At 46.3% G+C, this 27,972-nt stretch overlaps 1 protein-coding gene across 7 annotated transcripts in view; it reads right to left on the bottom strand.

The window, feature by feature from the left end:
* Nucleotides 1-275: 275 nt before the first annotated feature.
* Nucleotides 276-27,972, bottom strand: part of LOC135248893 (RNA binding protein fox-1 homolog 2-like) — a 41,232-nt gene continuing 13,535 nt past the window's right edge. The window contains exons 1-12 of one of the 7 annotated variants that reach the window (XM_064323944.1): nucleotides 26,290-26,568; nucleotides 18,989-19,195; nucleotides 18,627-18,800; nucleotides 17,717-17,770; nucleotides 17,257-17,349; nucleotides 7,931-8,018; nucleotides 7,493-7,549; nucleotides 7,173-7,302; nucleotides 6,423-6,465; nucleotides 4,237-4,319; nucleotides 3,786-3,861; nucleotides 276-3,617 (exon numbers count right to left, since the gene is read on the bottom strand). In XM_064323944.1, coding sequence (XP_064180014.1) covers nucleotides 3,573-3,617; nucleotides 3,786-3,861; nucleotides 4,237-4,319; nucleotides 6,423-6,465; nucleotides 7,173-7,302; nucleotides 7,493-7,549; nucleotides 7,931-8,018; nucleotides 17,257-17,349; nucleotides 17,717-17,770; nucleotides 18,627-18,800; nucleotides 18,989-19,195; nucleotides 26,290-26,322 — 1,083 coding nt within the window. In that variant the 5' untranslated portion in view covers nucleotides 26,323-26,568 and the 3' untranslated portion in view covers nucleotides 276-3,572. Of the gene's footprint in view, nucleotides 3,618-3,785; nucleotides 3,862-4,236; nucleotides 4,320-5,936; nucleotides 5,980-6,422; nucleotides 6,466-7,172; nucleotides 7,303-7,492; nucleotides 7,550-7,930; nucleotides 8,019-17,256; nucleotides 17,350-17,716; nucleotides 17,771-18,626; nucleotides 18,801-18,988; nucleotides 19,196-20,907; nucleotides 21,002-26,289; nucleotides 26,569-27,972 lie in introns of those variants that run through there. The other 6 variants (XM_064323945.1, XM_064323942.1, XM_064323940.1 and 3 more) reach the window with 6 other exon arrangements.

The following is a 27,972-nucleotide window of genomic DNA, read 5'->3' as shown; positions in this document are numbered from 1 at the left end:
TTGGCAGGCTCAATTACACCAGGCAAGATCAATAGAGCACGGAAAAGTATTTAAATCAAAAACAAATAAATACGTATTTGACCCAGGTCTGCTAGGAACTCCCACGCCAGTGCAGCATGCAGAAACAGTTTTTGAACATTATCTTTGAATTCCTTCACCATTTCTAAAACGGGCGTCTCCATGGTAACCACCCGTTCCCCTTGCAACTGCTGCTCCTGCTGAATATTAAGAGTCCAGGTTTCATCAGTGATGAAAATGAAACAGGCAACCAGGGCTGATTATAAAAACAAACTGTTTATATGTACATTCAACATGATAAACAAAGAGAAGAGAGAAAACACAGAGTGGAAATAACACAACGGGGGGGGAGGGATTGCACAACAGCCACTTTCATAATAAACCAAAAAAGGTCACAGGTGCAATGACCGTGAAAATAAGAACGATAAGTACTGGAAAAAAAAGGTGGTGACCACAAGATCCCCAGCGTGGTTTCCCCACAAAAAAAAAAAAATATTTAAAAAAGGAACAAAATAAAAAAATCTTGAGTCATTTGTGTCCGCAGCACAGAGGAGCAGCGTCCGATGCTGAAGCAGTGTGTTACTGTGTGTGGAATCCGCGAGGTCACACCCCAGGCACTGCACTGCAGTGCTGATGACTCGGCTGCTGTAGTGTAATGTTGCACTTTTAAAAGCCAAATTTTTTAAAAACGTAATTTGATGTACCAGCTCAGTGTAACACTAAGGAGAAGAAGAATCCTAGGGCTGCAATTCCCACGAAAATCATAAATCAAAAATAAAGACAAAGCAAACAAATGAAAAAATACTTTGCAGCTCTTTGAAAATGTTGAATGTTTTCCCCACTGAATATATTTATATATAACTAAACATATAACAGCAATTACACCTTCTCTTTTGACATATAATTCAGTACATGATTCACAAAAATGAGATTCTGTCGGTATTTGTGATGTCTCATGCCTTTGCAAATGTTTTTTGGGCCCAACGTGAAATGCTTTGTGAAGTTAGTATCATCTCTCCTTTCATGATGATGATACGTGATTCTGCCCAAAAATAACTTCCCAGAATTAACCCCATGCAAATATGCAACGCTTTTCTCCAACAGAGCAATGCTCCACATTATTCTGCCCCCTACTATCCTTCCCCCAAACATAACAGCCACTGTCCCCAACACTATTCTTTTAAAGATGATGTGATACCTAAAAAAAAACATGCTCAGTCTTCAGCAATGGGATAATCTACACCCCGACCACACACGTCACGTCACCAAATCAAACTGGTTCAGTCTTTCACTGAGAATTCTCCTCATTTCGAGCCAGAAATGTTTTCGTCTTGCATATCCAATGATTGGTTTAACCTGATAGAAAAAGCCTCTGACCACAACTGTGAAATTGGACAAGGTTAATTTTGCAGGTAATCTTGGACTCCTTCCATTTCCTAAATTTAAGTATGGCTCAATCCTATAACAGCCAACCTCTCGTATTTCCTACGTCGCACAATTTCCCCTTTGACAATTTAACTCTCAAGAACTATAAAAAAATGCACAACATAATAAACTTTGATTTGGTGCCAAATTTCAAATAAATGTACTTCAAGTGCTGAGTTATGCTGAGCAACACCTGCAGTTTAAATTCTTGTAATGGTTGAACCCACACTGATCATGCTAACCAGGATTGTACATGCTACCGTAATCCCCACCATCCACCAACACTACATTTCCCATGATGCTTCCCTCAGAACAGATGCAGCGGGTTCTGAGTGTGCAGGTAAAACATAACAAGCCTCAATGAGATGTATTGGGAACAGAAAAATCTGCAAAAAAGCAGCTTACTTAAGGAGATTTTAACCAAATAATACGAAAAATGACTGCATAGACAGCAATCAATACTATTACTACCAATAATAATAATAATAATAATAATAATAATAATAATAATAAAACAAAAATGTGCTTTTAAAGACATCTTTGGAACTCAATGAAAAAAATACTAAAAGTAATCTATTCATAATACATGGAAATTGTGCATAATACCACAAAGACAAATTTGTAATTTTTACTTTTTTTGTAAGTCAACCCCTCTCTGTTTTTCTCTTGAAAAATCAGTTGATAGCCATCTCTGTACGTACTCCCTGAAATTAGACTGGGAAAATGATAAAATGTTACATTAAATAAGCACTTAAATTTGACTGCTCTTTTGAGAGAGAGGAGCCTTAGTGTGCATTCAGAGTTTTAGTGTTTATGAACATAAATCTGCATGGTCTGTGTCCAATTCATGCGATAACATTTTCAGTTGAATCAGGTCATTTACATTTAACCTAAAATTTAAAAAAAGTTTCTAATGTAGTGCAGGACTGCTGTTGTGAAAATTCAGTTAATACGTCTTCTCCCCTACCAACCCATAGCTCAGCTAATAACTGTTCACTACACTTGTAATGATGTGCGATCTTGCAGTCTAAAGCTCACCCAAGTTTTACATCCACGTGTAAAATATCAACTTCTCCAAAAGTAAAAGAGCAAACTGCAGCCTATATTTACATGTGCTTGTTTGGAAAATAACATCGATGATTCACAGAAAGAAAGGGCAATATTTACCACAGATTATACCACTAATATCTGGCAGTGGAAAGTAAGAATTAACTGATAATAATAATAATAATAATTATAATAATTATAATAATAATAATAATAATGCATTGCTGTTTTGCAAGGCATTTATTTTTTAATATAATTATTATTATTAATACTACAGAGTTTACAGAGAAAAAAAAACACGAGGTAATGCCAAACAAACAAAAAATTACAATTTGTCCATTAAATATATCTTTAAAAGTTGTGTCTATTTGCCTTAGGATCATTCATTCTTTTTTTTCTTTTTTTTTTACAGTTTTATCCCCCCGCATTCAAGAAGAAAACTGAATGAAATGAGCTTTTTTTTTTTACACTTGTCGTCCATCTCGCAGGTTAAATTGTGCGGCCGGCCCTCCTGCTGTGATCTCTGATTCTGGCTGTTGCGTTGCTGGGGTCGTCCCATTCTTACGTGGATCTCGTCAAGGGAAATGTCTCTACGTGTATTCATGCGTTTTCATTTTTCTGTGAGATTTAAAACTGCACTACAATGTTAAAAATGTGTATTTGAAGGTCGGTGTATACTAGTAGCACACTGCTGAGCGTAACTGTGTCTGTGCAGACGTAACTGGTTAAGGAACCATTACAGTGCACACAGCTGTGAAATGTGTTGAGCAGCACAATTCTTTCAGTCCAATCTGGGCAGTAGCTTTTGCGTAGTTGTCCTGTTGCAAGATTTGTGACTGCAATGGTGTTTTTCTTTTTAAATCATTTCCCCCAGTGGTCTATGAAGAAGTTTAAATGAAGTTTTTTTTTTTTTTTTTTTTTTTTGTATTTACGTTTTTTTTCTTTGTACGTCTTTGAGTCCAAAAAAAAAAAAAAAAACACTCAGCAATTCCCACTCATGGAGATGAGGGGGCGCTTTGCAGATGCAGAGTAAGAACACAGGTTCCAAAAACCGGGGCAAATCCAAGGTGTGGCCCCTTAATCTAATAAGGGGCAAACCTGCTGTACCCACCCCTGTACAGACTTGCCTGAGAGAAAGAAGGAGAGAGGGAGAGAGAGAGAGAGAGGGTAGTAAAATTAATGAGTGGTACATCACCTCCAGCACTAAATGAAAATGAGCTTTTGCCAAATGCCGAGAACCACTGTTGTGAACACAAGCGGCCACTGCCACTGATTTAGGAAAAAGGGAGTCTCACCATGGCTCCGACCCCATAAGCCGTAGCAGCGGGGGCCAGGGCGTGGTAGGGGTCTGTAGTGTATACTCGCCCGTAACTAAGAGACAAGGGGTTAACAGTTATTCACGAAAAACAGCTTCCGAATCAGAGGAAGCACAGACTACAATACTGTGCCTGAAAACAGTGGACCTGAACTGAGGTATAGTTACAGAAGTAATACAGTAATCAGACAGGGATCAAATACTCACTTGAAACATTTTAACCGTTAATACACCAGTAAGCTCCCTGCAGATTACTGACAGTTTTATAAGAAACATCAATATTTTCACCAGTATTCAAAACAAAATTCCTATTGCATGTGACTGAACATTTTAGTGTGAAGAGGTTTCACTGGAAATCCTCAGGGATTTTGAGGACCGTTTTCATATTTTTTTAACTTCAGCGTCTAAAGCATCAGAGTATTTTCCCGCACCTGTCACTGTAGGCGGCGGCTGCGGCAGCGGTTGCCCCGGTTACGGCAGCGGGCTGAGCGAAGCGGTAGGCAGCGTAACCGCCCTGCGGGAAGGAAGGCAGAGAGTCGGGGGTCAAGCGGGGCGCGTCACGGCCGCGGACCGACTGAACCCCCCACACTACACTGAGCAATGGGACAGCAGAGACGACCTTTACATCCACATGAGAGGGACAGGATGGGGGAGAGAGAGAGACGAGCACGGGCACACACGTACAGACAAGGCAAATGCACAAACAGAAAATACAGTGACAGGGGGATACGATTGGGGGGAACATCTCATATTAACCCAATCCCTAACCCTTCCCTCCACACCACACCCCCCAATGACAAACAGATCAGATTGGAGGGTCAGGTAATAAAATAGTCAGTTACAGAGAATTCTGAAATTAATACTTTTGTTTGTCAGAAGGGAGACAGAGGGAGGAACAGGTAGGGAAGTGGCTTACCCCCCCTCCCCCCCCCCCCAACCCCCCACAAACACACACATACAGTGAAGGAGGGAGTCAATGAGACAGACAAACAGGGAAACAGAAACACTCACATGGCCACAACCAGACAAAGACAGACAGACAGCCGGACGGACGGACGGACAGACAGCATGCATCCCATTTATTTAAAAAAAAAAGCAATCCCGATCAAACACGCCACTGCATTCTACCCTAATCATGTACAACTCCCAGCATTCCTGCACACGCCTGGGCAAAAGGGGAGGGGGGGGTTCTGCTAAAGGATATTATTAAACAGGATCAAGAGGCATAAGGGAGAGGACAGCATGGAGGGAGGGAGGGAGGGAGGGAGGAGAGAGGGATACAGGGGCATGTCTACACAGGGGAGGAGGGGGAGGAAGTAAGTGTGTATTGCATGCCGACATCGATCAGTTCAGCATGCTTCAAATGAAAAACAGAAGCAGGGAGACATTGGGAAGGGGTCTGGGTGCGGTTCCTAAACGTGGCCTCTAAAGACGTGGCCGTCTTCCTCTGCGACGGCTTCCTCCCTGCAAACACAGCCCTGCGTCCCCTCCTTCCAAACGGGACGCCGACGATCGCTAAACCCGCAAGGGGACCCCGTCTCTAAACCCACACGCTGGCCCCCCGTTACGAGGCCGCAGAGGGGCACTCTGGGTAATCTACGCGGGACGGCTGCGGCCGCCGTCTTTCCCCTCGCTGATATCTGTGCAGCTTCGATGAGTCGTTTTGCACACGGATGAAAACGAATGCGCACACTTCTGTGAGATATCTGTCCTAGACAAACAAAAGAGCCCAGAACTGCCACCTGCAGTCAGCGAGAGGTACAAAGGGCCTGTATCTAAGACCTGAGTAACTTGGTGAAGTTTCTCAGCTAAAAGCCATTACAGCTAAATTATGAGCAAGATAATTGGGAACTAAATTAATAATATATCTTTAAAAATGTTTTTAAATGGCCATATGCACAGTATTAGGTAACTGCAGCAGTACTAAGGGTATATATCTTATATTATTTACTAATAGTCATAAGATATTACAAACGATAAAAATGCTACCCCCTTTCCAAAGACCACCCATTGTCAGATTCCAGTGAGTTAGTAGAAAAAAAACAGAGAAGCTGTTATGATTCAAAATGATCAATATCAAAACAGTCATCATAACGATAATAATCCAAACTGAGGTTCATGTGGACCCTACCTGAGGCATTCTGGTATTAATGACAGAGTCCTGAAACACTATTCTACAGAGAGAACAGAAACAGCTATTGTCAACCTGGACACACTCACACGGGCACGCACACTAAGACACACACACACACACACACTCGTGCACACATTGAGCCGCCCAATTATGAATGTATACGACACCCAAATGCTTAGCCTAACCCTGGCATCCCACAGAGAAAATGGGCACTGAAACACAATTTCTGCTTACACGAACATACAAATGTATAAACTAATATTAGCAACAGAAAGCCATTTGGAGCACAAACACAGGGAAGGCACAAATTGAAATTACGTTTGAAATAAACTTTCTGAAGTTTCTACGTATTCTACAACATCCAGAATCACACGGCTCAATGTATTTCGTTTACATATGCACACAGGTAAAAACACTCTGAGACAGAGAAGGAGAGAAGGAAAGAGAGAGAGAGAGAAGAGAGGAGATGATCTTTTTACTTACATATAGATCTGCAGCTCCATAAAAACCATCCTGATACACCACACTGAGAGAGATTCAGAACCAGAGCAGGGGACAGAGGAAGAAAGGAGGAAGAGGAGGGAGAGCGGAGAAAGAATGAAGTAGTAACGGATAACAGGATTTAAGACAAAAGTGAAAGTAGAAAAAAGTTCAGTGACAGAAAGCCAAGGGGAAAATTGAATATGTGAGAAATGGATAGAAAACAAGTTGGAAGATGCAGGGAGGGAGGAGAGATTGGAGAGAGAAAGACAGAGATACAGAGAGAGGCAAAGAAAGAGAGAGAGAGAGAGAGAAAGAGAGAGAGACAGAGAATTATTTCACACCCATGCAGCATGCGTGCTGAAATACAACTTCCATCAATAGTTACTGCACCTTTAATAACAATACATAAAAAAGCTAATTTAATGCCCATTTTACAGGCACCTTTGTCCAGCATTTAGCTCTTAGATATGGAAGTGGTATTTCCTATTGCAAAAATGTGCAAAATTATTCACTCATCATTAAATTCGTATGTGCACTGCTCCAACACCAGATTGGCCAGCCAAAACACACACAGGCAACATGCAGCGGTGTGTGTGTGTGTGTGTGCGCGCGCGTGTGTATGTGCGTGCGTGCATGTCTTTGCGCATGTGTGTTTGTGTGTGTGTGTGAGTGTCAGTCTGTGTATTTCTGTGTGTACACGTAAGTGTGCGTGTGCATGTCAGTGTCTGCGTGTTGCGTATAGCGCCTTACCCGGGGTACGCTGCTATCGTGGGCTGCGGGACGGCGGCTCGGACGGCGCTGTAGACGGGGCGACCGCGCCCCCGGAGGTGAGCCCCCCGAAACGCCGCCGCCGCAGCGGTGGGGTACGGGAACCCTGGAACTGAGAAGCGGGAGCGGGGGGAAAAAGGGGGAGGAACGGGATGAGCGCTGGGAACTCCCGAGAGCGCTGCCAACTCAAGCGCTCGCCGTCTGACGCGGCCGGCAACTTTAACCGAACGACACGGAGGCCACCGCAGACTATGGACCAATGGGGGTAAATGGGAAAGACGCACAACACAAAAGCACCTCACCTGTGTACAGCTCCGGTCCATACATGGCTCCCACCATTGGACTCAACTTCCACCCAGCTGACAGCCAGAAAAGTGTGGGGGGAAGGGGGGTGGGGGGGGGGAGAGGGGGTGGGTGAGATGGGGGGGCCCAGGAGAAAACAAAAATGCCAAATAAGACGGACAGAAATATAGAGAATACAGATAAGATGAATACAGGGAACCAAGGGGAAGAGAGAGAGAGAGAAAACAAGAGGAAGAGGAAGATGACAATGAAACGAAAGCGAAAGCAGCAGAAAAAAAAAAACATCCCAAAGAACACATCGCTCTCGCCACGTTAATGAAAGCGGCAAGCCCCAGCAGCAGCTGATGTTACGCAGGGTGTTGCAGGAGTACACCAGCCCAGCCTATGAGCAGCTATTGGGTGCGGAAACGTAAGGGGCGAGGAGGAGGCGGGGTTACCGTAGGGCAGCGAGCTGAGAGCCTCTCCATTGGAGTATGGGCTGACCATCTTCTTATTGGTCATCACCCTGGCTGTAGCATTGTTCACCTGTCAACAGGAAGAAGAGGGAATCTGCGTAAACAGCACATCAAAATGGCCAGGGAGACAACTCAGGCAAGCCATAATCTAACAACATCTTACAGAATTAACTGAGAAAATCATTAGATCAATTTTGTATCATCATAAAAAAATATATACAGTCTATGATTAATCCTCTCCCTGACACCCTGCTACTAGAAGCCTACAGTATCACTGTCCTGTTGAGCCATTGGTTATTCTTATAAGTGTTGGGGTAAGGACAGAAACTTGGATCTGCTGTGGAATCTTTGAAGCCTGCATACCCATCAGTCAATCTGTCAGCAGCAGTGTTACCCCCCACCCCCCCCCCCCCCAACCTTTTCTTAAAGTTTTTCATTCATCTACAGTTGCTAATCTAATCCTGAATGTAAAACCAATATTATACCCTATTGCTATGTGTAAGCATGTGCTTGCCAGTGGATTGCATAGTTAGAAAGGAGCCTCTGCTCTGGACTAATGACCGTGCGAAGACCTGTGATGTCAGAATGGTTGCTATGACGAGTGCACACGCCCAGTAACTAAGTGACCGATGTGGGAGGAAGTGTGAACGGGGGCTGATGGGAGGACATGACAAATGGGTAATGTGGAAATAAACTAAGCACAAGCCTTGGCAAACTATACACAACTGCAGGTTCGCGTGATAATATGTATCCAACTAACTAGCTGATCACCGTACTCGATGTCACGATAAACTCAGTGAATGGCCAGATAACAGCCACGCCAGTGTTCAGCATGACATCAGTATTAATTAAGCATACGTGACTGGCAAGTAATAGTTTCCAAAAACAGGGTACGGGACATAGCTGTCACGAGCTAGCGCACAGCACAACAGAGCCCAGTTAAACCTACGTGTCTCAGCCAGTCATAGGATCCACGCCTCATTGCCAACAAACTTTTACCCCCCTGACTATTCTCAAGCTATTTTTGAAATTTTGTTAATTTTCCAAGAATTCTGTTTGCATTTGTGAGACTGGTCATGAGGGCACTGGGTATCAAAGGCAGCGGCAGCATTTCAACTTTGTGTGAGACATTCTGCAAAGGGAGGGAGCTCCCTAGCACGTTTATCCATTAAATTGTCATAGTGAGTCATTGAGTTGTTTGGAAATGTTCCCAAGCGATGACACCAATTTTCCATTCTGGTGACAAAAATATTTTCTCAACATGTTTGGTTGCCATATTCCCAAGTATGAGATGAGCCGGGGTTAATATATATAATATCTATGGTCAAAGTATGTGCAAAATACTGAACTCAACTGAACTTAGTGTCAGAAATTTGGTAAAAAGCTGCTAAACATTGTTTTCACCCTGGAATGGAATGTTTGTTGGAAAATACGGAGTACATTTGTGTTTCATTATGAGAATTTGGAACCCACCCATTTTATCTCTGAGCACACAGCAGGGATAGATCCTATGCAAATATATATGAAAGATAATGTAATCTTTTATTAAATATGGGCAAATCAGTGTGTGATGAACCAAAGTCAATTTTCAGACTTTGTGAATCACCCTTACAACATCACATCACACTGCACATTGACAATCCTATATGTATTCACACACATTGTACAAGAATCTAAATAAAATTCAGCTATGGCCCAGACATTCATATCACATTAAGTTTCTGAATTCTGTCATACAATTCTGCATGGGTTTAAAAGGCTAAAAAGCTTAACTTTTCAACAAGCCCCCCCGCCCAAATCAACCACAAACCCCCAAAAATAAAAGACAAAAGCATTCCTTTGATACCTCAAATAAAGGATTAGGGGAGGAGTCAACAAAAAATTGTTCACAAAAAAATAATGCAACAGTAAAATACAGAAATCGCACGCAGCCAGATATTAGCGCATCACAAGAGAGAGCATATAAAGAACCAAAAGCAGCCAATCAGCAAGCACTGGATGCAGCATAGAGACCAATCAAAACGATCTACAACACTCCCAATCAAATGCATACAGAGGAGAATAGGGGCGAGGGGGCTTGTGGGAGAGAGATGCAGAGAAGAGACAGGAGCCAGTCCACATTCAAAAATAGGGTCACACAAAAAAGATGGATGGAAGAGAGAGACAGATAGCCAGATAGATAGATAGATAAAGAGAGAGAAAACATTTAATCTACATAAGCAACACCAAGACAATCTACATTTCTAAAAATAAATAAAAAAGTAAAATTCCACGGTGCATCATACAGAAAAGCTATTTGATTCGGTGACCATTCTTTTACGAATACTGCTGAAATGTGGAGGGTGGAGGGTGCACCAGAGAGATGGAGGAGAAGAGACAGAGGAGACCAAAGAGCAATCATCGTAGCCAAAAATAAACCAGATGAAAGTTAAAAACAAAAGTAGAAACACTGCCAGGCATTAATATTTGGTGTCACAAACTGTAACTAGTATGCAGAATGTTCACACATCATCCAAAAACCAAACCAATTAACAACCACAGAATATAAAAGAAAAGACAGGGAAGGAGCCCCCCCCTTTCAAAATAAATAAACAAATAACCCAGACCCCCCCACCCCGACCACCCCCTTTCTCAAGTAAAATACAATCTGCTCTCAGCTACCCAATGCTTTTCTTTCAGGGTTGTCAGAGTGGCCCTCAAACAACAGAGATATAAATCTAATCAGAGGCTGGACACTAACCAGAGCTCGCAGTCTCCAACAAAGAGAACTGGCGAGAATTTACTGCGTGACGCGAGACAACACAGAGATCAGGCCTAGCGCTCGAAACAATGACCGCACAAATCACTCGGTTTCTGCCCCCTCCTTTGGAATAAAAACATCCTTCTGTCGCTGTGCTGCGCAGCTGAGCAGGTGCTTTTAGGATCGTGTGAGCGTTAAGGGAAATCAACCAGATGAAGGACATGATTTATCATGTGCATCACCAGCGGTTTCATGAATACTTAAATTAAGGACGAATGCCGCGAGGACAAAACAAAAGACGCAAAAGTATTCGCGTCCAAAGATGGCAGCCAATATACGCTTACTGGACTATCTGTACCTAGCAGAATGCTAACGAGACAAACGTGCCGTAAAAACACAGAGAAGCCAAACGCAACTGAACCTGAGTGTGACTTTGACGCGACTACGACGGTTGAAAAGAGAATGCCGGTCAGGATAAAAAACTGAAAATGCAATGGAGGAAACATCAAATGTTTCAGCGATAAAGCCGACACTTTGAACCGCAATGAAAAAAAAAATGAAAAAAGAATAAAAATCAACCACAATGGAGATGGCCTTACGGAGCTGCAGGCTATTTTTCACAGCATGACTACAGTCAGTTGGGAGAACGAGAGGAAATTCACTGCATTAATCTTCTTGCCTGCCAGATTACTGCAATGCGCACGACTGGCTGAGAGGGAAAGGGCATTTCATATTTCGGCACGTCCTGCGGCCCCAATAAACCTCTCTCTCTCTCCGACAGCCAGTAAAGCCTCGACCCTATTTTTCAGTTCAACTCAAACTATTATAGTACTACGCTGCACTGTAAGAAGTGAGGCACGTTATGGCATACACTGTTCTTCCCCCCGCAGGTCCCCAAAATCTCTCGAGGCAGCAACGCCTAATTTTTAGCAAAGCTAAGAATACGACCCGTCACATCATCCTACAGTCAAGATTAGAACATTCCTCTGCGGTCCAGCACCGTCCAGTCATGTTAAAAACAGTTCAGTCCTCTAAGGTCCCGTGGGACATAGTAATCACAAACACCAGCCAAAAAAGCTAGACATGAAACAGAAAAGCAGAGCATGACAAAACATTAAAGCATGGAACACAATCATGTCCTAGAGGATACAGAAGGCCATCGAGTTAAAATGTACAAGATGTTCTCCTACACTATAGTTTGGTCAAGTAAAAAAAAAACTTAAAAAAAAAAAAAAAAACAGGATTCTGCCAACTTAATTCTGTTCTATGTATTTAACCTAACAGTGTATTGGGTTCTGCCTCTGCTTATGTGTATTCATGTTTTTATAATTTTTATTGTACCTTCCTCTAAAAATATGCTTCTCTCTAACCCTACAATAGACAAGCAAGAAAGAGGATGAATGAGAAATTCAGTCAGTTAGAAAACTATTAACCCCCATTAGAAAAGCAAGTTTGATTGTGTGTTTCGTTAGGTTAGATTCTGAGGGGGTGGGCGGGGTCAGTCAGCAATGGAGTCATACGTACAAAACTTACCCTTGCCGAGGAAACGGCGTGAGGACACGCGAGCAGTTACCGTGGAGACTGACAACAACACACATAGAAGTCATCAGGGAAACAGAAAAAATATGATAAATAAATGAACCAACAAACAACCCAACAAATAAATTGAAAAAAAAAATAAGTCCCCAAATACAGGGAATGAACATAAGGGGGGGGGGGGGGTCACAGTGCAGAGGGAATATGTCTCTGAGCAGGCCGCTGAACTCTGTAGCGCACAGCCTGCTGTGTTAGCCTAGCTCTCAGGGGACAGGTCACTACTCTCAGCCAGACAAAAGAGGAAAGAGACAGAGACAGAAAGAGACAAAGACTCGAGACGAGAGGAGGTCTGCTCTGAATACATTTCATTTGTAAAATAAATTTTAAAAACCCTGGGGTTAATTATCTAATGTGTCAAACAGTTTAAATGCCACCATATAAAACGGGCACATATATATTGTAAATCACTGATATTAAATTGATATTCCAAGAGACAGGGAATGAAGTAGGAAAACAAATCGGCAGTTACATATCCCAGAATGCCATTTTCAAGTCAGAGAATAGAATTGTGATAGAATTCTAAATTACTCTTAACAAAAGTAAAATTTAAATGGCAAGACATACTCAATTGTGGCCTTACAATTTAGACTGATTGGAGGAAATTAGGAATTGAATCAACACAGCAACATGTAAAGTCCCCGGTGAACACCAGATGGGACACTATATAAATTTTGTTTTATGCAGGCCATGTTTTATCATATGAAAACTATGATGCCAAGCCATATCAAAATACTGCTACTTCTGTTTGATTTTTAAATGAGACAGAGACAGGCAGAAAGGAAGTGATTCAGAAATAATTTCATTGAGCCCTATTTTCAAACCCCAAACTACATTACCTGGCACAATACAAAAAGCATACAAGAAAGAGACAGAGCGAGAGAAAGAGAGAGAGAGAGAGAGAGAGAGAGAGAGACAAAGCAACACAGAGAGACAGAGAGTGAGAGAGAGAGAGAGAGAGAGAGAGAATGAGAATATAGGTGACAGAGGCAACAAGACTGACCAGGCACAAAACAGACACAGAAGTTAGACAGGTGTGAAGGGTGACTTAGTGAGAGAGGCAAAGGGAGGGGCCATCTTGGGTTATGAGGAGGCAGGATAAATCCTAACTGGCATGAAGACAGAGGGCAAGAGAAAAGGATCAGGAGAAAAAGAAAAGAGGATAGCGTGGAGAGACAGAGAGAGGGAGAGAGAGAGCACTTTTCCTTCCTCCATCTCTCTCCGATTCGCTCATGCGCACTCGCCCACACCAGCAGGGTCACAAGCTCTGAATTTAACGTCATGCAAACAGTGTCACACGCAAAACGAACCAATCATCAACCGAGAGGTCACAACCGAAGCAAAAGTCCAAAACACAACAAACAGCCTGGAGGTAAGTCTGCGTGCAAAAACAGAAAGCATTCGCAACCTTCATCTGAAACAATATCATGAGGCGAACTCATTCGTTTTAATATCGTCCTCATTTAATATCGCTCCACAGTTTGGAAGAGCTCAGAGAACCAAAGCGGGCAGCTTCACAGCCTGAGTCAAGGAGCTGAGCAGGAGAGGGGATTTTTCACGTCCAACGCAATGAATCTCGTCCAAGAAACTCTATTTAATTAAAGTTTTTCACTGTTTCAAATGATGGCTGGAACCGGGTTTCCCTGGAAACAGCTCACAATTAACCATGCAGGACCAGGGGCCATGGCACAGGCGTATGTGGTGAAAACTCATTACAGTGGCTATTAGCTTCCCACAGGCACACAACCCACCGCATGCAGTCCCTGTGCTGCGACCCTGCTCACATTTGTCAGAGACCGGCGAGGAATGAAATGGAGATGCGTGCCGACGGTAATGGTCACCCTGAGCTATCCGTGAACAGCGTGTTCTTATCCAGCCGCACCCGCGACCCGACAAAAACTCTGCGTCCGGAGGAACCCAGTCCCCTTTACGTCCGGGGGCGTCACACTAAATTCACTGCGGTCTGCAGGGCCTGCGCGTTTTTTTTTTTGTTGTTCCCTTTTCAATCGGCTTCCAATTGAGGCCCTCAGAACAAGGCGTGCGGATTCTTTCGCCAATTTTAATGTGCCGCGGGCGCCAGGAACACCCCGAAAACCAGCAGACACTGCGGCCCTCCAGGACTGGAGTTAAACCAGCAGACGCTGCGGCCCTCCAGGACTGGAGTTTGACACCAGTGTGCGTTGCACACCGACAGGAGAGGCCAGACAGACTGAAAAACAGACAAATGGAAAAGATTTTGCGTCGTGTCAGAGCTCACAGGTTACGCCACTGACATGGCTTCATTCTGCTCGCGAAACTGTCAGGGGAACGTGATTTCTCCAAAGCAGAGTTTTCATCAGACAGAGAGAAGAGCAAACTTCAGTGGAACACAAGGGTCGCTACCACAGGGCAAAAACGTTTAAACTTCCAACGACCATGCAGAGTCAGAGCAACAGCGGCCAGAGACACGGGATAGCCTCAGAACTCACTAAGACATGCAACTTGCGCAACTAAACATACAGTTACTGGTTTCTTTTGGCCGTTTAGGTCAGAAAACACTCTCTGCGCCTCCACACGGCTTCTCCAAATGGGGAGCGGTCCTAAGACTTTGAGCCTTAAGCTCGGGGTTTGGTCAGCCTATCTGGCCACATGCCGCACAAAGATAAGGTCCATAAATCGCCATGCAGGACCGTCCCGGCGGGCCACAGAGAGGATCGGGTTTAAAATGGCACCGCCGCCGCCCGTCCGTCAGAGAGCGCCGAGGGCGGCTCCAGGTGACAGAGGCGGAATGCCTGCGCATGCACCGACACGCACGACTCCGCACACACCTCAGGCACCACACCCCCCCTCCCCCCCACCACCCCCTCCAACCCCCCCAGAGTCATGCACACGCCAAGCCGCGGCGGCACAGAACGCACAGTCCAGCCCACAGGCACCACACCACACCCCCCCACCCCTTCCCACCCACCCACCCAGAGTCATGCACACGCAGCGCGGCTGAGGCTGCAGAGAGGAAGAGGCCCATGCGTGAACACTGGGGTGCAGGCCGGGGAAAGGAGAGAAGGTGCGGGTAACCGTGCGGCTCCAGATCAAAGCCCCCCAGGAGGCCTGGAGCGCTCCTCTAATACCCTCCCCTCTGTGGGGCTCCCGCCAGATCAGCCAAACACCCAGGATAGTTTCTCAGACAGCAGGCTTAACTCTGCGTGCGTGTGTGTGTGAGTGTGTGTGTTTGTGTGTGTGTGTGTGTGTGTCTGTGTGTGTGTGTGTGTGTGTGTTTGCATGTGCGTATGTGTGTGTGAATGCGTGTGAGTGTGTGTGTGTGTGTGTGTGTGTGTGTCTGTGTGTATGTGTGTGTGAGTGTGTGCGTGTGTGTTTGTATATGTGTGTTTGTATGTGCGTATGTATGTGTGAGTGTGTGTGCCTGTGCGTGTGTGTCTGTGTGTTTGTATGTTGTATGTATGTTTGTATGCACTTTGAACTGATGCACTTGTTGTGTCGCATGCGTTGTAAATGCCTGTAATGTGTAGTAGTGCTATGTGTGTGTGTGAGTGTGTGTATGTGAGTGTGTGTGCGCGTGCATGCCTGTGTAAACGTACGTGTGCGTCAGAATGTGAGTGCATGCGTGCGTGTGAGAGCGTGTATGTGTGTGCATATGTGTGTGTGTGTGTGAGCCTGCATAAACATTTAGCTGTTGCCATGGAAATGAAGAAAGAAATTTAAATAGCACGGGTGCTGTAGGACTAAAATCATTGCCAGGAATCTTTGAGTTTTTTGAGTCAAGGTTCAGCAGTGCCCGGGGGGCATCACAGATAAGGTCTGGCTGCTGGTGCTTATGCAGCACTGCTGGTAATGAAAGCTTTATTCATCTCGTCTCACAGTGTAACAGACGCATGAAAGCCTCTGTGCATCCCACGCTGACGGCCTGAAGATGCCGGTTTAACCCATGCGTTAACTCAGATGCTTACACAACAGCCAGACCATCGCAAACACATGCAAAAGGTAAGCTCTCTTGCACAGGGAGGCAGAGCTGTAGACACCGTGCAACAGCGACGGACTGACGGCAACTGCTACACGTGCAAAACCGCCTTTGTTTGAATTTTTTTTAAAAAGGGGCCGGACTCCTTGTGGGCAACGCATTTAGAAAATCTATTCAGTGGGAAGGCGTTTTTTTTTTAAATTAAACGTTCATTGGCAATAATATGGTTTTGAACAGGTGTCGCCATGTTCCATTATTTAAAAGCAAGCTTTGCAGGTGAAGAATTTCCACTGCCTTTCGCCACAGTGCGCTCTGATTCGAAATAGCCTGAGCTCAGGCCCCATTAGCCCAAACGGGAAACAGGGGACGGTGGCCCGAGCGGACTCCTTAAACTGCCAGGGTCATTCTCTGCTGGTCTGTGCAACACATTTAGTAAAAGCTGGACAATGGTACAGGCCAGCCACACGACCCCCCATGCAGGACTCTCGTGTCGATCCAAAACAAATCCAAAAATACTCCAAACAAGAGAGGAAGGAACCTTCACAGCTGTATGCCCATGCAGAATTGTAAACACTGATGCATAATGGAAACAATCACAAGTGACAGTGAAACCCATGGAAAATTTAGAGTATTAAAAATGAAAAAAAAAAATTTTTTTTTTAGAACATGCACCAATCCAGTTGAGGGAAAAAAAAAAAAAAAACACCAAGTATCACAAAAAAAAACGAGGGAAGAACTGGATGAAGGAACAGAAGGCGGACGTGGGAAACAGGACATGCGCCTAAAGTGGTGCTTCCCACCGGCCTGGCTCAGCCAGGACAGCCACACACCCGCCCGCCCGCCCCCCCCACCCACCCACCGCAGCACACTGGCACAAGGCAACACCAAAGCAAGACCAGTGTACACCGTGTGCACGGCGGGGATAGGGGGGTGGGTGGGGGGGGGGGGGGAGGGGGGTGTTACATCAAATCAGGTGCAAAAGGCATGATAACATGGAAGTCAGGAACACGGGTGAGTCACCTCGATCTTGCGCCCTTCCACCAGCGTGCCGTGGAGCCTCTCTCTGGCCTTCTCTGCGTCCGCGCTCGTCTCAAACGTCACAAACCCGAACCCCTGGGAGGAGCCCGAGACAGGGGAGACGAGGGGCGGGGCCAGATGGGCCGACGGGAGGGAAAGATAAGAGATGGAGGGGGAACGAGGGACAGATGGGAGACGGGAGAGAGAGATAAGGGAGAGGGAGGGACAAAGAGGAACAGGAAGGAGAAGATGAGAAAGACAGAATGGGACAGGGGAAAATAAAAGTTAGAACATGAAGAGGATGGACACACATTGACAGATGGAGCAATAAAATCAGGAAAACAACAGTAAATAATTATCTAAAAACACCGCTATTCAAGGCAGTATTACATTCTGCTTGTTGTCTATCTACTCTGGGTAAATATTCTCTACTGACATTATGAAAACTTGCCAGCACACTCACCTTTGATCCCCTCTCGTTAAAGATGATTTCAACATCAAGGATTTTTCCAAATTGCTGAAATGAACAAACAAATTAGTAAGACTCACATTAAAAACGTAAATACCTAGAACACGTTCTTATTATAAGGGAAAGCCACCGTAGTATCACGGGTGAAATGTAGAACAAGCTCGTGATGACACAGATACCAAAACAGCAAAATATTTTCTAATGTTCCTTTCGGAGATTTGAGGCATGAATGAGAAAACATCATTACTTTACTTTAAATAGCAAGAATAAATTAAAAAAACAAAACACCTGAAATAAATATACTGGCACAAATTAATAAATTATATAAACAATCAAGATGAAAAGGAAAAAAATGAATAATGACTGCTTTTTTAAACTCACTGTCCTGATAATCAGTGGGGCGACATAGCTCAGGAGGTAAGAGCGGTTGTCTGGCAGTTGGAGGGTTGATCCCCCGCCCTGGGTTTGTCAAAGTGTCCCTGAGCAAGACACCTCACCCCTAATTGCTCCCAATGAGCTGATTGGTACCTTGCATGGCAGCCTTTCACCGTTGGTGTGTGAGTGTGTGTGTGAACGGGTGAATGAGGCATCAATTGTAAAGCGCTTTGGATAAAAGCGCTATATAAATACAGTCAATTTACCATGAATGACACTGAAATCCCTTCGCCTACCACTAGATGATTCCAAATATTGTAATGGATGCTCCTCCCACAAGGGGGCAGTATTGTCAAAGAAAAAAGGCACCACTGATCACTGGTTTCTTCCCTGCATTCCTCCTTCCTTTTTGCCAACACAGCTCTTGCCTTTCTTTTTACAATTTCTCCTTTTCTGTCCTTTTCCGCCTCTTTTATTCATCCCCCCCTAGCTGAGACAGAGGCCAAGGGCCGCTTTTCCCGATTCTTACCCCAAACATCTGCCGAAGGTCTGGGTCTCGGAAGCGGAAGGGGATGTTTGAGACGTGCAGCCGTTTGGGGCTCCCTTTGTCATCGGAGGAGTCGCCTCCAGCTGCCCCGCCCGCCGTCCCACTACCTGGCCCGGCTGTGCCCTGGCCCTCTATCTGCGAGTTTCCGTCCGTCTGCTGGGAGACAGGGAGAGAGACAAAATGGCCGCTCCGTTCATTTGTTGTCTGGCTTTCAGCCGTGGTGATCATGGCTACACACACACACAGAAGCGCCAACGTAACTGTAACAGGGAGTCAATTAGACTTTTTTACGAAGCAGGGTGGCTATGGCATCGCTGACAAAAAAAAAAAAAACAGCCGCTCACTTGGGTATTTAAGCTGTTGGGAACAGCGGTGGGGACGATCGTCCCGCTCCCTGCCTCCGCTGGTCCCTGGGGCCCCGCGCCGAACACGCCGTTTCCAAACTCCAACCCCAGCCCATTCTGCGGCGGCGGCGGGGGCGGCGGAGGCGGGAAGGTGGAAAAGGGCGGGGGCACGAGCACCTCCTGGATCCCCGTTGAGTCTTGGGAGCCCTGAAAGAGACAAAGAGAGGGTCTGACTGCTCGACCCTCACAAGCAGGCCGCACGCTGCACAGCCCTGTCAGTCCGGCCACACACAGGGCCCTGCGCTGAGTGCATTAACACTGCCCTAAGAGAATAAGGTAAAATATTAAATTTCACTGCCTCACTCCCCTTCCATCACCACATCCCCCCCCACCCCCTCCCTCTCCCTCCTTCCATATCTCTGTGACATCGAGCGGTTTTTCCGTCAGGCCAACATGAAATATTCACCAAGGCCGCATCTATTATTGAGGGTCTGAAGGTCCGATACACACGCTACTGCGAAATGATGAACGGAAGGCCTTTCATCATGTACGAGGCCACAAGGAGCGAGCGCTCCCTTCAGAGTCCACCTGTCCTTCAGAGTCCACCTGTCCACAGACCCACAAAGGACGGGACGGACAAAATGTCAGGACCACGGAGCCAAGTGCTCAAAGCAAGCCCGCTGCGGAATACTTCTTCATTACTCCTTCCTCAGGGAAGGCATGATAAATGTGCGCGCGCACACACACACACACACACACGAACTTGTGCGCACGTGCGTGGGCGCGCACACGCGCACAGGGAACGCCGTCGGATTCTATTTCCATCTTTCGCGGGGAATATCGCATCGCGTTCTGCGCCGCGGCTGAACAAAATGGAGGCCCCCCGGAGGGCAGCACGCCGCGTGCATGCGCGAGCGAGCGAGCGTGCATCCGACCGAGAGGGAGGCCGCGTCCCCCGGCCGTCCGCGGGCCTCGCCGCGTCCAGCGCGCTGCTGCGAGCCACACACGCTGCGAGTCGTCAGATGTGCATTCCTGGCTCTCTGACAGAGGGCACTGCTGCCCTAAAAGGTAGCATTGTACAGAGGGAGAGAGAACGAGGGAGAGGGGGAGAGGAGGGGGGGGGGGGGAGGGGAAGCGAGAAAACTGAGGTGGATGATAGCAGCATTAATAAAACCATAACCATAAGTATATGTATATGATTTTTGATAACTGAGAACACAGATCTCCAAGCGATTAGCTACTGTAGATTTCCTCAGCAGCTTAACCTTGGAAAATGCAATAAATGACAGAAAATCCTGAGGTAAAGCAAAAAACAAGTTTTGGAAAAACAACAGTGCCAAATTTATAAATCACACGCAGATCACAAAGTAGTAAGAATTCTAACAATTATAACAAGTATTTCTAAACATGTCCCATCTATAGCCTTGCCTTCCAACGACTGCATAATTTATACGATTCCCCCAAGATGCTTGCAACGCAGAGCAAGCTGGTTAAAATGTCATCGCAGAAAAAGGTCTGTGAACTCTGTGCTGAGCGTGTATCAGCACAGCCGCAGACAACAAACGATCCAGCAGGAATTTATTGCACCGCACACAGGTCGCCCATACGGCAGCACGACCAGCACAACACACAGTGACCCGCAAACATTCCGCCCACCGCACTCCCCTCTCCCATAACAACGGCAAACCTGCGAACAAACGCGCGAACGCCGGAGCGGCGACAAGCAGAACGCAGTCGAACGCGGAGCGCGGCGCACGAACACCGCGTCCGACGCGCCCCCGTCCGCGCAGTCATTCACAAACACAACCGCCGCTGCACCCAGCGCCGCCGCCGCCGGCGCTAACCTAGCGATCGGCGGCTCCGCGGGTAAAAAGACATCACGCAGCGACACACAACCTCAGGAGAGGGAACACTGTTACCTGAGACACCATGTGCTTTCCAGTACACCCAGAAGACAGGGTTAAAAAAAAAAAAAAAACTACCAAAAAAAAAAAAAAAAAAAAACAAGAATGAGAACGAATCTATAAGCTGTGTCTCGATCTACTCGTGTATCATAATCTGCCTTCAAGTGAGCCCTTTTTTAAGAGCAGTATGAGAGTATGTATAAGACTGTTACAGCCTAGAATTTCAGTCCTCAACCACCAAGTGAGCTGTCAATTGATACAGAAGTTGCGCTATGCTATATAGCCTGTCCTGTGCATCGCAGAAATGACTGCTGTTGACGGAACAATAGCTTGTTATTTAAACCACATTTTTCTCCAGAGTAAAAAAAGTTTTCGATTTTGCTTTCTACTTTCTCTCCTCCTTTCTTTTTTTTTCCTCCCTTCTTTTCCACTCTATCCCCCGGGACTGTAAAACATGTCTAATGTTCGGTCCTTCTGTTTTTTTTCCCCTATCCTCTGTTCTCCCCCCCTCCCTTTGGACTCCTACCCTGCTTTAGAAAAGCCAGATGGGAATTTTGTCCCACCCCCACCACATCATTGGAAGCTTCCACCACCTAGAAATATGACCCAAGCCTGTCAATCGACTGCTCTCATATCACCACCTTCCATCGCCTAATAAGGCTGCCCTGCGCCTTCCTTCACTGCCACTCCCGCCCAAGCTTAAACCAATCAAAGACACAACTGACTTTTCCTCTCCTCCCACTGAGTCACACAGAAAGCTAATTGGCTGAAAAGGATCAAGGCACTGTGGCCCAAAGAGCACATGCAAGTTTCTTAAAGACAACCAGCTGTAAAGCCTTTCGTCATGTACACTGTAAAATTAGCTAATATTCATACAGTTCTGTTAGCAGTAATGTGCACACCACAGTTGTAATACAGCATTTCTGTAGATGACTGGTTTAATTAATATATATATATATTTTTTAAAGTTATGCATCATGTATTATCAGGAATAGGTAACTAGACCACAAATTCCACTGAAACCAAGGTCGCTGTGGGGCGCGGGGGAATTTCAGCAGCACTGAGAATTACTGGAATTTAACTGAAACACACTTTCCATTCAGCTGTGGTACAGAATAACATTTTAAAAAATAATTCAACCAGAAAGCCTAGAGGAGCCGAATGGTCTGCTCTTATTATATGCTATTCTTCTGTACTAATGTACAATATTTGTGTGGTTTTTTCTTTGGTCTGGCTTCTTGATAATAAAAGTCAATATCACCGCAGGTCAAAGGTCTCCCAGAGATAGCGTATACACAACGCGACTGGCTTTAAAGCAGCGGGGCCACTCACAGAACCGCAGATGAAAAACCACAGAGGGAGTTAAAGATAAAGCCGGGGCCTACCTCACCTTAGCTGCAGCTTAGCAGTTAGCGATGCCCGCAAGCCACAACAGCTGGGGGCTAATGGGGGGTGGAGTGGGGGGGAGGGGGGGGGCCCCAAATGGCCGTTTCTTATTGACGTGCCGGGGCTAAAGAGAGCACCCGCGGCAGATGGGACGCGCTCAGCGCCTGGACACGGCGGCCATCGCGACGCAGCCGTGTTTGCGCAGAGAGAGAGAGACGCGAACGCGGGGAACGGGCCGAGCTGAAGAATCGCCCCGTTTCTCTGCCGCGGCGGGGAGGCTGCCGACAGCGTGCGGACACGTCTCAAAGCCGGCGAGCGTTACCCCCCCCCGCCCGCCGTGCATGCTGGGATTAGAGCCGCGCGACGCGTGCGCGTACGCACCGCGTCTAAGAGCGTCCCCGAAAGCGCAGTCTAGTCTGCAGGGTTGTTTTTTTTTCGCGCTTCGCTCACGCGATCGCGGATGACGGCGGAGGCCTGTGTCTGCAGGTAAGCTTCTCCCTCTCCCGCCCCCTCAGGGCGTGCGCTAGGGCGCAGCTCAGAAAATACTTCTGCAGCCAGCCCGCGCGCTGCCTGGGCTGAGCAGAGCTACTGTTGTTTGTGCAGTGCGTGAGCTCCATGGCCTTCATTCACTGTGGCTGCGCATGAACTGCGATGTTTATTTTGCGCTGACCTCACATTTGTGTCCACGTGCACAAATGCGCACATGCACACACGCGCACACATGGGGTGTGTGCACATGCACATGTTTTTGTGTGTGTGTGTGTTTGTGTGTGTGTGTGTGTGAAATAGTAATATACATAGAACTGTCGTTCTTATCAACAGTGTCATTGTTATTTCTCAGGAGATGGGGGCTGGCTGTGTCACCTTTAAAATCAATTCCCACTATATTTCTTCCCTTCCCATCCCCCTTTCACTGTTAAAGAAAAACATTCAGATAACAGCTGCTTCAGCCTGAGGCAGAAGACAAGGGAGGGAGGGAGGGAGGGAGGGAGGGAGGGAGAGAAAGAGGTCAAACTGTAAAGAGAGCAAAAGCCTGCATTACGCAAATACACAACAGAACAAAAAATTTAAAAGAAATGGGCAAACTCAGCAAACACTGAATGACAGATACACTAAAGGTCAGATACACAGAACACCGAAAAACACACACTGAACACTGAACAACAAATACACTGAACACGGAATGACAGGCACACAGAACGCTGAACGACAGACATTGAACACTAGACGACAGACACACTGAACACTGAACGACAGATACACTAAAGGTCAGCTACACAGAACACCGAAAAACAGACACACTGAACACTGAACAACAAATACACTGAACACGGAATGACAGGCACACAGAACATTGAACGACAGACATTGAACACTAGACGACAGACACACTGAACACTGAACGACACACACACTGAACACTAGACGACAGATACACTGAAGGTCAGATACACAGAACACCAAAAAATAGACACACTGAACACTAAACGACAGACACACTGAACACTGAATGACAGACACACTGAACACTGAATGACAGACACACTGAACACAGAACACTGGATGACAGACACACAGAACACAGGACGACACACACTGAACACTGGACGACAGAGACAGAACACTGGACGACAGACACTGAACACTAAATGACAGACACACAGAATGGCAGACACTGAACGACAGACACCCTGAACACTAGATGACAGACACACAGAACACTGAATGACAGACACACTGAACACTGAATGACAGACACACTGAACACTGAATGAGAGAGACACAGAACACTGGACAATAGACACACTAAACACTGATCGACAGACACACTGAACACTGAATGAGAGAGACAGAACACTGGACGCCAGACACACTAAACACTGCATGACAGACACACTGAACACTGAACGACAGACACACAGAACACTGAACGACAGACACACAGAACACTGAACGACAGACACTGAACACTAGACGAGACACACACACACTGAATGAGAGAGACAGAACACTGGACGCCAGACACACTAAACACTGCATGACAGACACACTGAACACTGAACGACAGACACACAGAACACTGAACGACAGACACTGAACACTAGGCGACAGACACACAGAACACTGAACGACAGACACTGAACACTAGACGACAGACACACAGAACACTGAACGACAGACACACAGAACACTGAACGACAGACACTGAACACTAGACGACAGACACACTGAACGACACACACAGAACACTGAACGACAGACACTGAACACTAGATGACAGACACACTGAACGACACACACAGAACACTGAACGACAGACACAGAACACTGGATGACAGACACACAGAACACAGGACGACACACACTGAACACTGGACGACAGAGACAGAACACTGGACGACAGACACTGAACACTAAATGACAGACACACTAAACATTGAACGACAGACACACAGAATGGCAGACACTGAACGACAGACACCCTGAACACTAGATGACAGACACACAGAACACTGAATGACAGACACACTGAACACTGAATGACAGACACACTGAACACTGAATGAGAGAGACACAGAACACTGGACAATAGACACACTAAACACTGATCGACAGACACACTGAACACTGAATGAGAGAGACAGAACACTGGACGCCAGACACACTAAACACTGCATGACAGACACACTGAACACTGAACGACAGACACACAGAACACTGAACGACAGACACACAGAACACTGAACGACAGACACTGAACACTAGACGACAGACACACACAACACTGAATGAGAGAGACAGAACACTGGACGCCAGACACACTAAACACTGCATGACAGACACACTGAACACTGAACGACAGACACACAGAACACTGAACGACAGACACTGAACACTAGGCGACAGACACACAGAACACTGAACGACAGACACTGAACACTAGACGACAGACACACAGAACACTGAACGACAGACACACAGAACACTGAACGACAGACACTGAACACTAGACGACAGACACACAGAACACTGAACGACAGACACTGAACACTAGACGACAGACACACTGAACGACACACACAGAACACTGAACGACAGACACTGAACACTAGACGACAGACACACTGAACATTAGACGACAGACACACTGAACACTGAACGACCGCACGCGCTGGAGCTCGGAGTACAATTCCTGCCACAGTAAGAGGGGAGAAGTTGGGGGACTGGGGCGGAAAGAGAAACGGGGAACAACTGTTTGTTGGCACCTGTCTCTGTCGCTCAAAGAGCAGGCTGACTTACAAAGACAGCTGGGACGACAACAAAGAATGTCTTTACCCGCCTCGTCCCTCACCCTCACCCCAACGCTCCCCCTCCCCCAGCGGCTCCCCGTGCCAGACCAGCGTCACTCCCCACACAGCCTGTCAGCGGGGCCACGCAGAGCTCTCACAGGCCCACACTCAGCCACTTACACATTTCCAAAGAAACTTTATTTCAGTACCTTTGTTCAATTATCCAACCCTCCATGGGGGGAAAAAAAACGTTTCACATGATCACCAGAGGCCCAAGGCACATGTACACACTCGCACACTTTCACACGTGTACACACACACACACACACGGACACACAAACATGACAAACATCACATGAATTACCCCTACATTTTCTCCATTTCACCTTTCCTTGTTTTCACATTTTATAAGCATCAGGTCATAAAAGCCCACAAACCCTCTTTGCGCCATTTTACTTTCATGTCTCAACGAACACTGACATATTCTCTGGTGGACCTGGAGCCTTATTTTGTGTGCAGAAATCCCCATACCGTGAGCGCCGAGATCAGAAACGTTATCAATGTTCACCCTCCCGAAAAGACACTATATGGGCGCAGTGAACATGTACAGGTTCTTTACACTGAACGTGAACCGCTTGTGCCTCAGCACCACACGGGCCACAACAAAAACAGGAACACAACACCGAAAACCACAGAGCGCGCGCCTCAAATATCCACTCACCGGCAACACCGAAGGGTAGTACAGTCCCATCATCGTATATATGGGCGAAACTCCAAAATGTCTCCTCTTTCAACCCTCTTTCTGCTCTCCTCTCCTCTCTCTCTCTCTCTCCCTCTCCCTTCCTTCCTTCCTTCTCTGCAGCTGGGTCTGGCTCGCTGCTCACTCTCTCCTTCTGTCCATGTCTTTCACAGATTTGAATTCTCCCTCGTTCGCTGCCCCTGCAAGCCCGTCCTCCTGCGTCTCTGAACCCTTCTGTCCCCGTCACTCCGATCCTGTCTTTCTTCCCTCTGCCACCCCCCCACCCCCACCCCCACCCCACACCCTCTGTCCTGCCCCGTTCACTTCTTTTTACCTCTCTTCCTGATCGCTTGCGTTTCTCCTCCTCCTACCCCCCATTCTCTCTCTTCCACATAACCTGCCCCCCTCCATATGTCCCACCTTCAAAATTTCCCTGCCTCTCTCCCTCCTCCCCCTCTCTCTCTCTCTCTCCCCTCCCCCTCTCTTGCTCTCTCTATTTTCTCTCTCTCTCTCTCTTTCCCTGCGTTCCATTTCTGCGTGTAGGTGAGCAAAAAAAGGGGTTGCTCGCACCACCGTGAGCAAACTCCGCCCCCCATTTCACTAGGAGGCAGAATCCACTGCAGCGCCACACAGCTTTTCCCTTAATTATTCATGAGCACATTCACAACCTACACCAGGGCTTTCTTCTAGCCCTTTTTTTTAAAAAGAAAGAATTAAAAAAAGTCCAGGTTCAGCAGCAATGTAAGATTGTATATGTTTGAGGAAAAGAAGCTTCTGTTGAAGCTTTGAGCCGGCATTTCTCTCAGACATGTCTGGATGCGCAGGGTCACACCGCAGAGTCTTCCCCACGGCTCCCCACCCTCTCCTCACACCTTCCCCGTCTGCATTATGCAGCATTTTATTTTAAGACAGAAAGTGTGAGCACCGTTACACAGACACACACACACACACACACACACACACACACAGCCACACAGAAAAAGAAGAAAAAAAAACATGGAGAGAGGGAGAGCGAGAGAGATGCGAGGAGAGCGGAGAAGGAGAAGGGAGGGATGGATACCCCACGGCCGCAGAGAAAACAGGATAGAGATAAAGGGATAAAGGGACAGTTAAAAAGATCGAGGGATGACAGGATTAGGCTACGAGCGTAGAGGATGAAGGGATGAATGGAGGATGATCTAAGGATTAACTGCACGGACTGAATGGTCAGAAAGATAAACCCTCACTCGCTAGCATACTCTAATACACACACACATATGCACACACACATACAGAAATGACACACACAGATTATGACAGATATACAATGATACACGGATCACAGTTGCACACATATGTTCTTCAATATCCACAGTGATGCATGTAAACACACAAACGCACAGGCAAGCACACACACACACACGCAGGGACATTCATAGTACTGCAAACCAAGTGGACAACATAGATGCTGAATGTGTAGCCAATGTTGGGAGCGCAAATCAGCGCTTAGTTTTACCCCATTCAGGACGGGCCATTTTACATCTACCCACAAAAACAGCGTCTTTTAGGGTCTGCAGAAGAACGCCAAAATTACACCGATGTTTCTTTCCAAGTCGGTTTCATTTTTTTAAGGGTGAACAAAGACTAATGCAATTAGAGCCAATTATAACTGCAATTATAATAATC

The sequence above is a fragment of the Anguilla rostrata genome, chromosome 2, assembly GCF_018555375.3.
Source record: "Anguilla rostrata isolate EN2019 chromosome 2, ASM1855537v3, whole genome shotgun sequence".
Classification (NCBI taxonomy): domain Eukaryota; kingdom Metazoa; phylum Chordata; class Actinopteri; order Anguilliformes; family Anguillidae; genus Anguilla; species Anguilla rostrata.
Note: the sequence above shows the minus strand (reverse complement) of the source record. Positions and strands in the feature narration are given on the sequence as shown.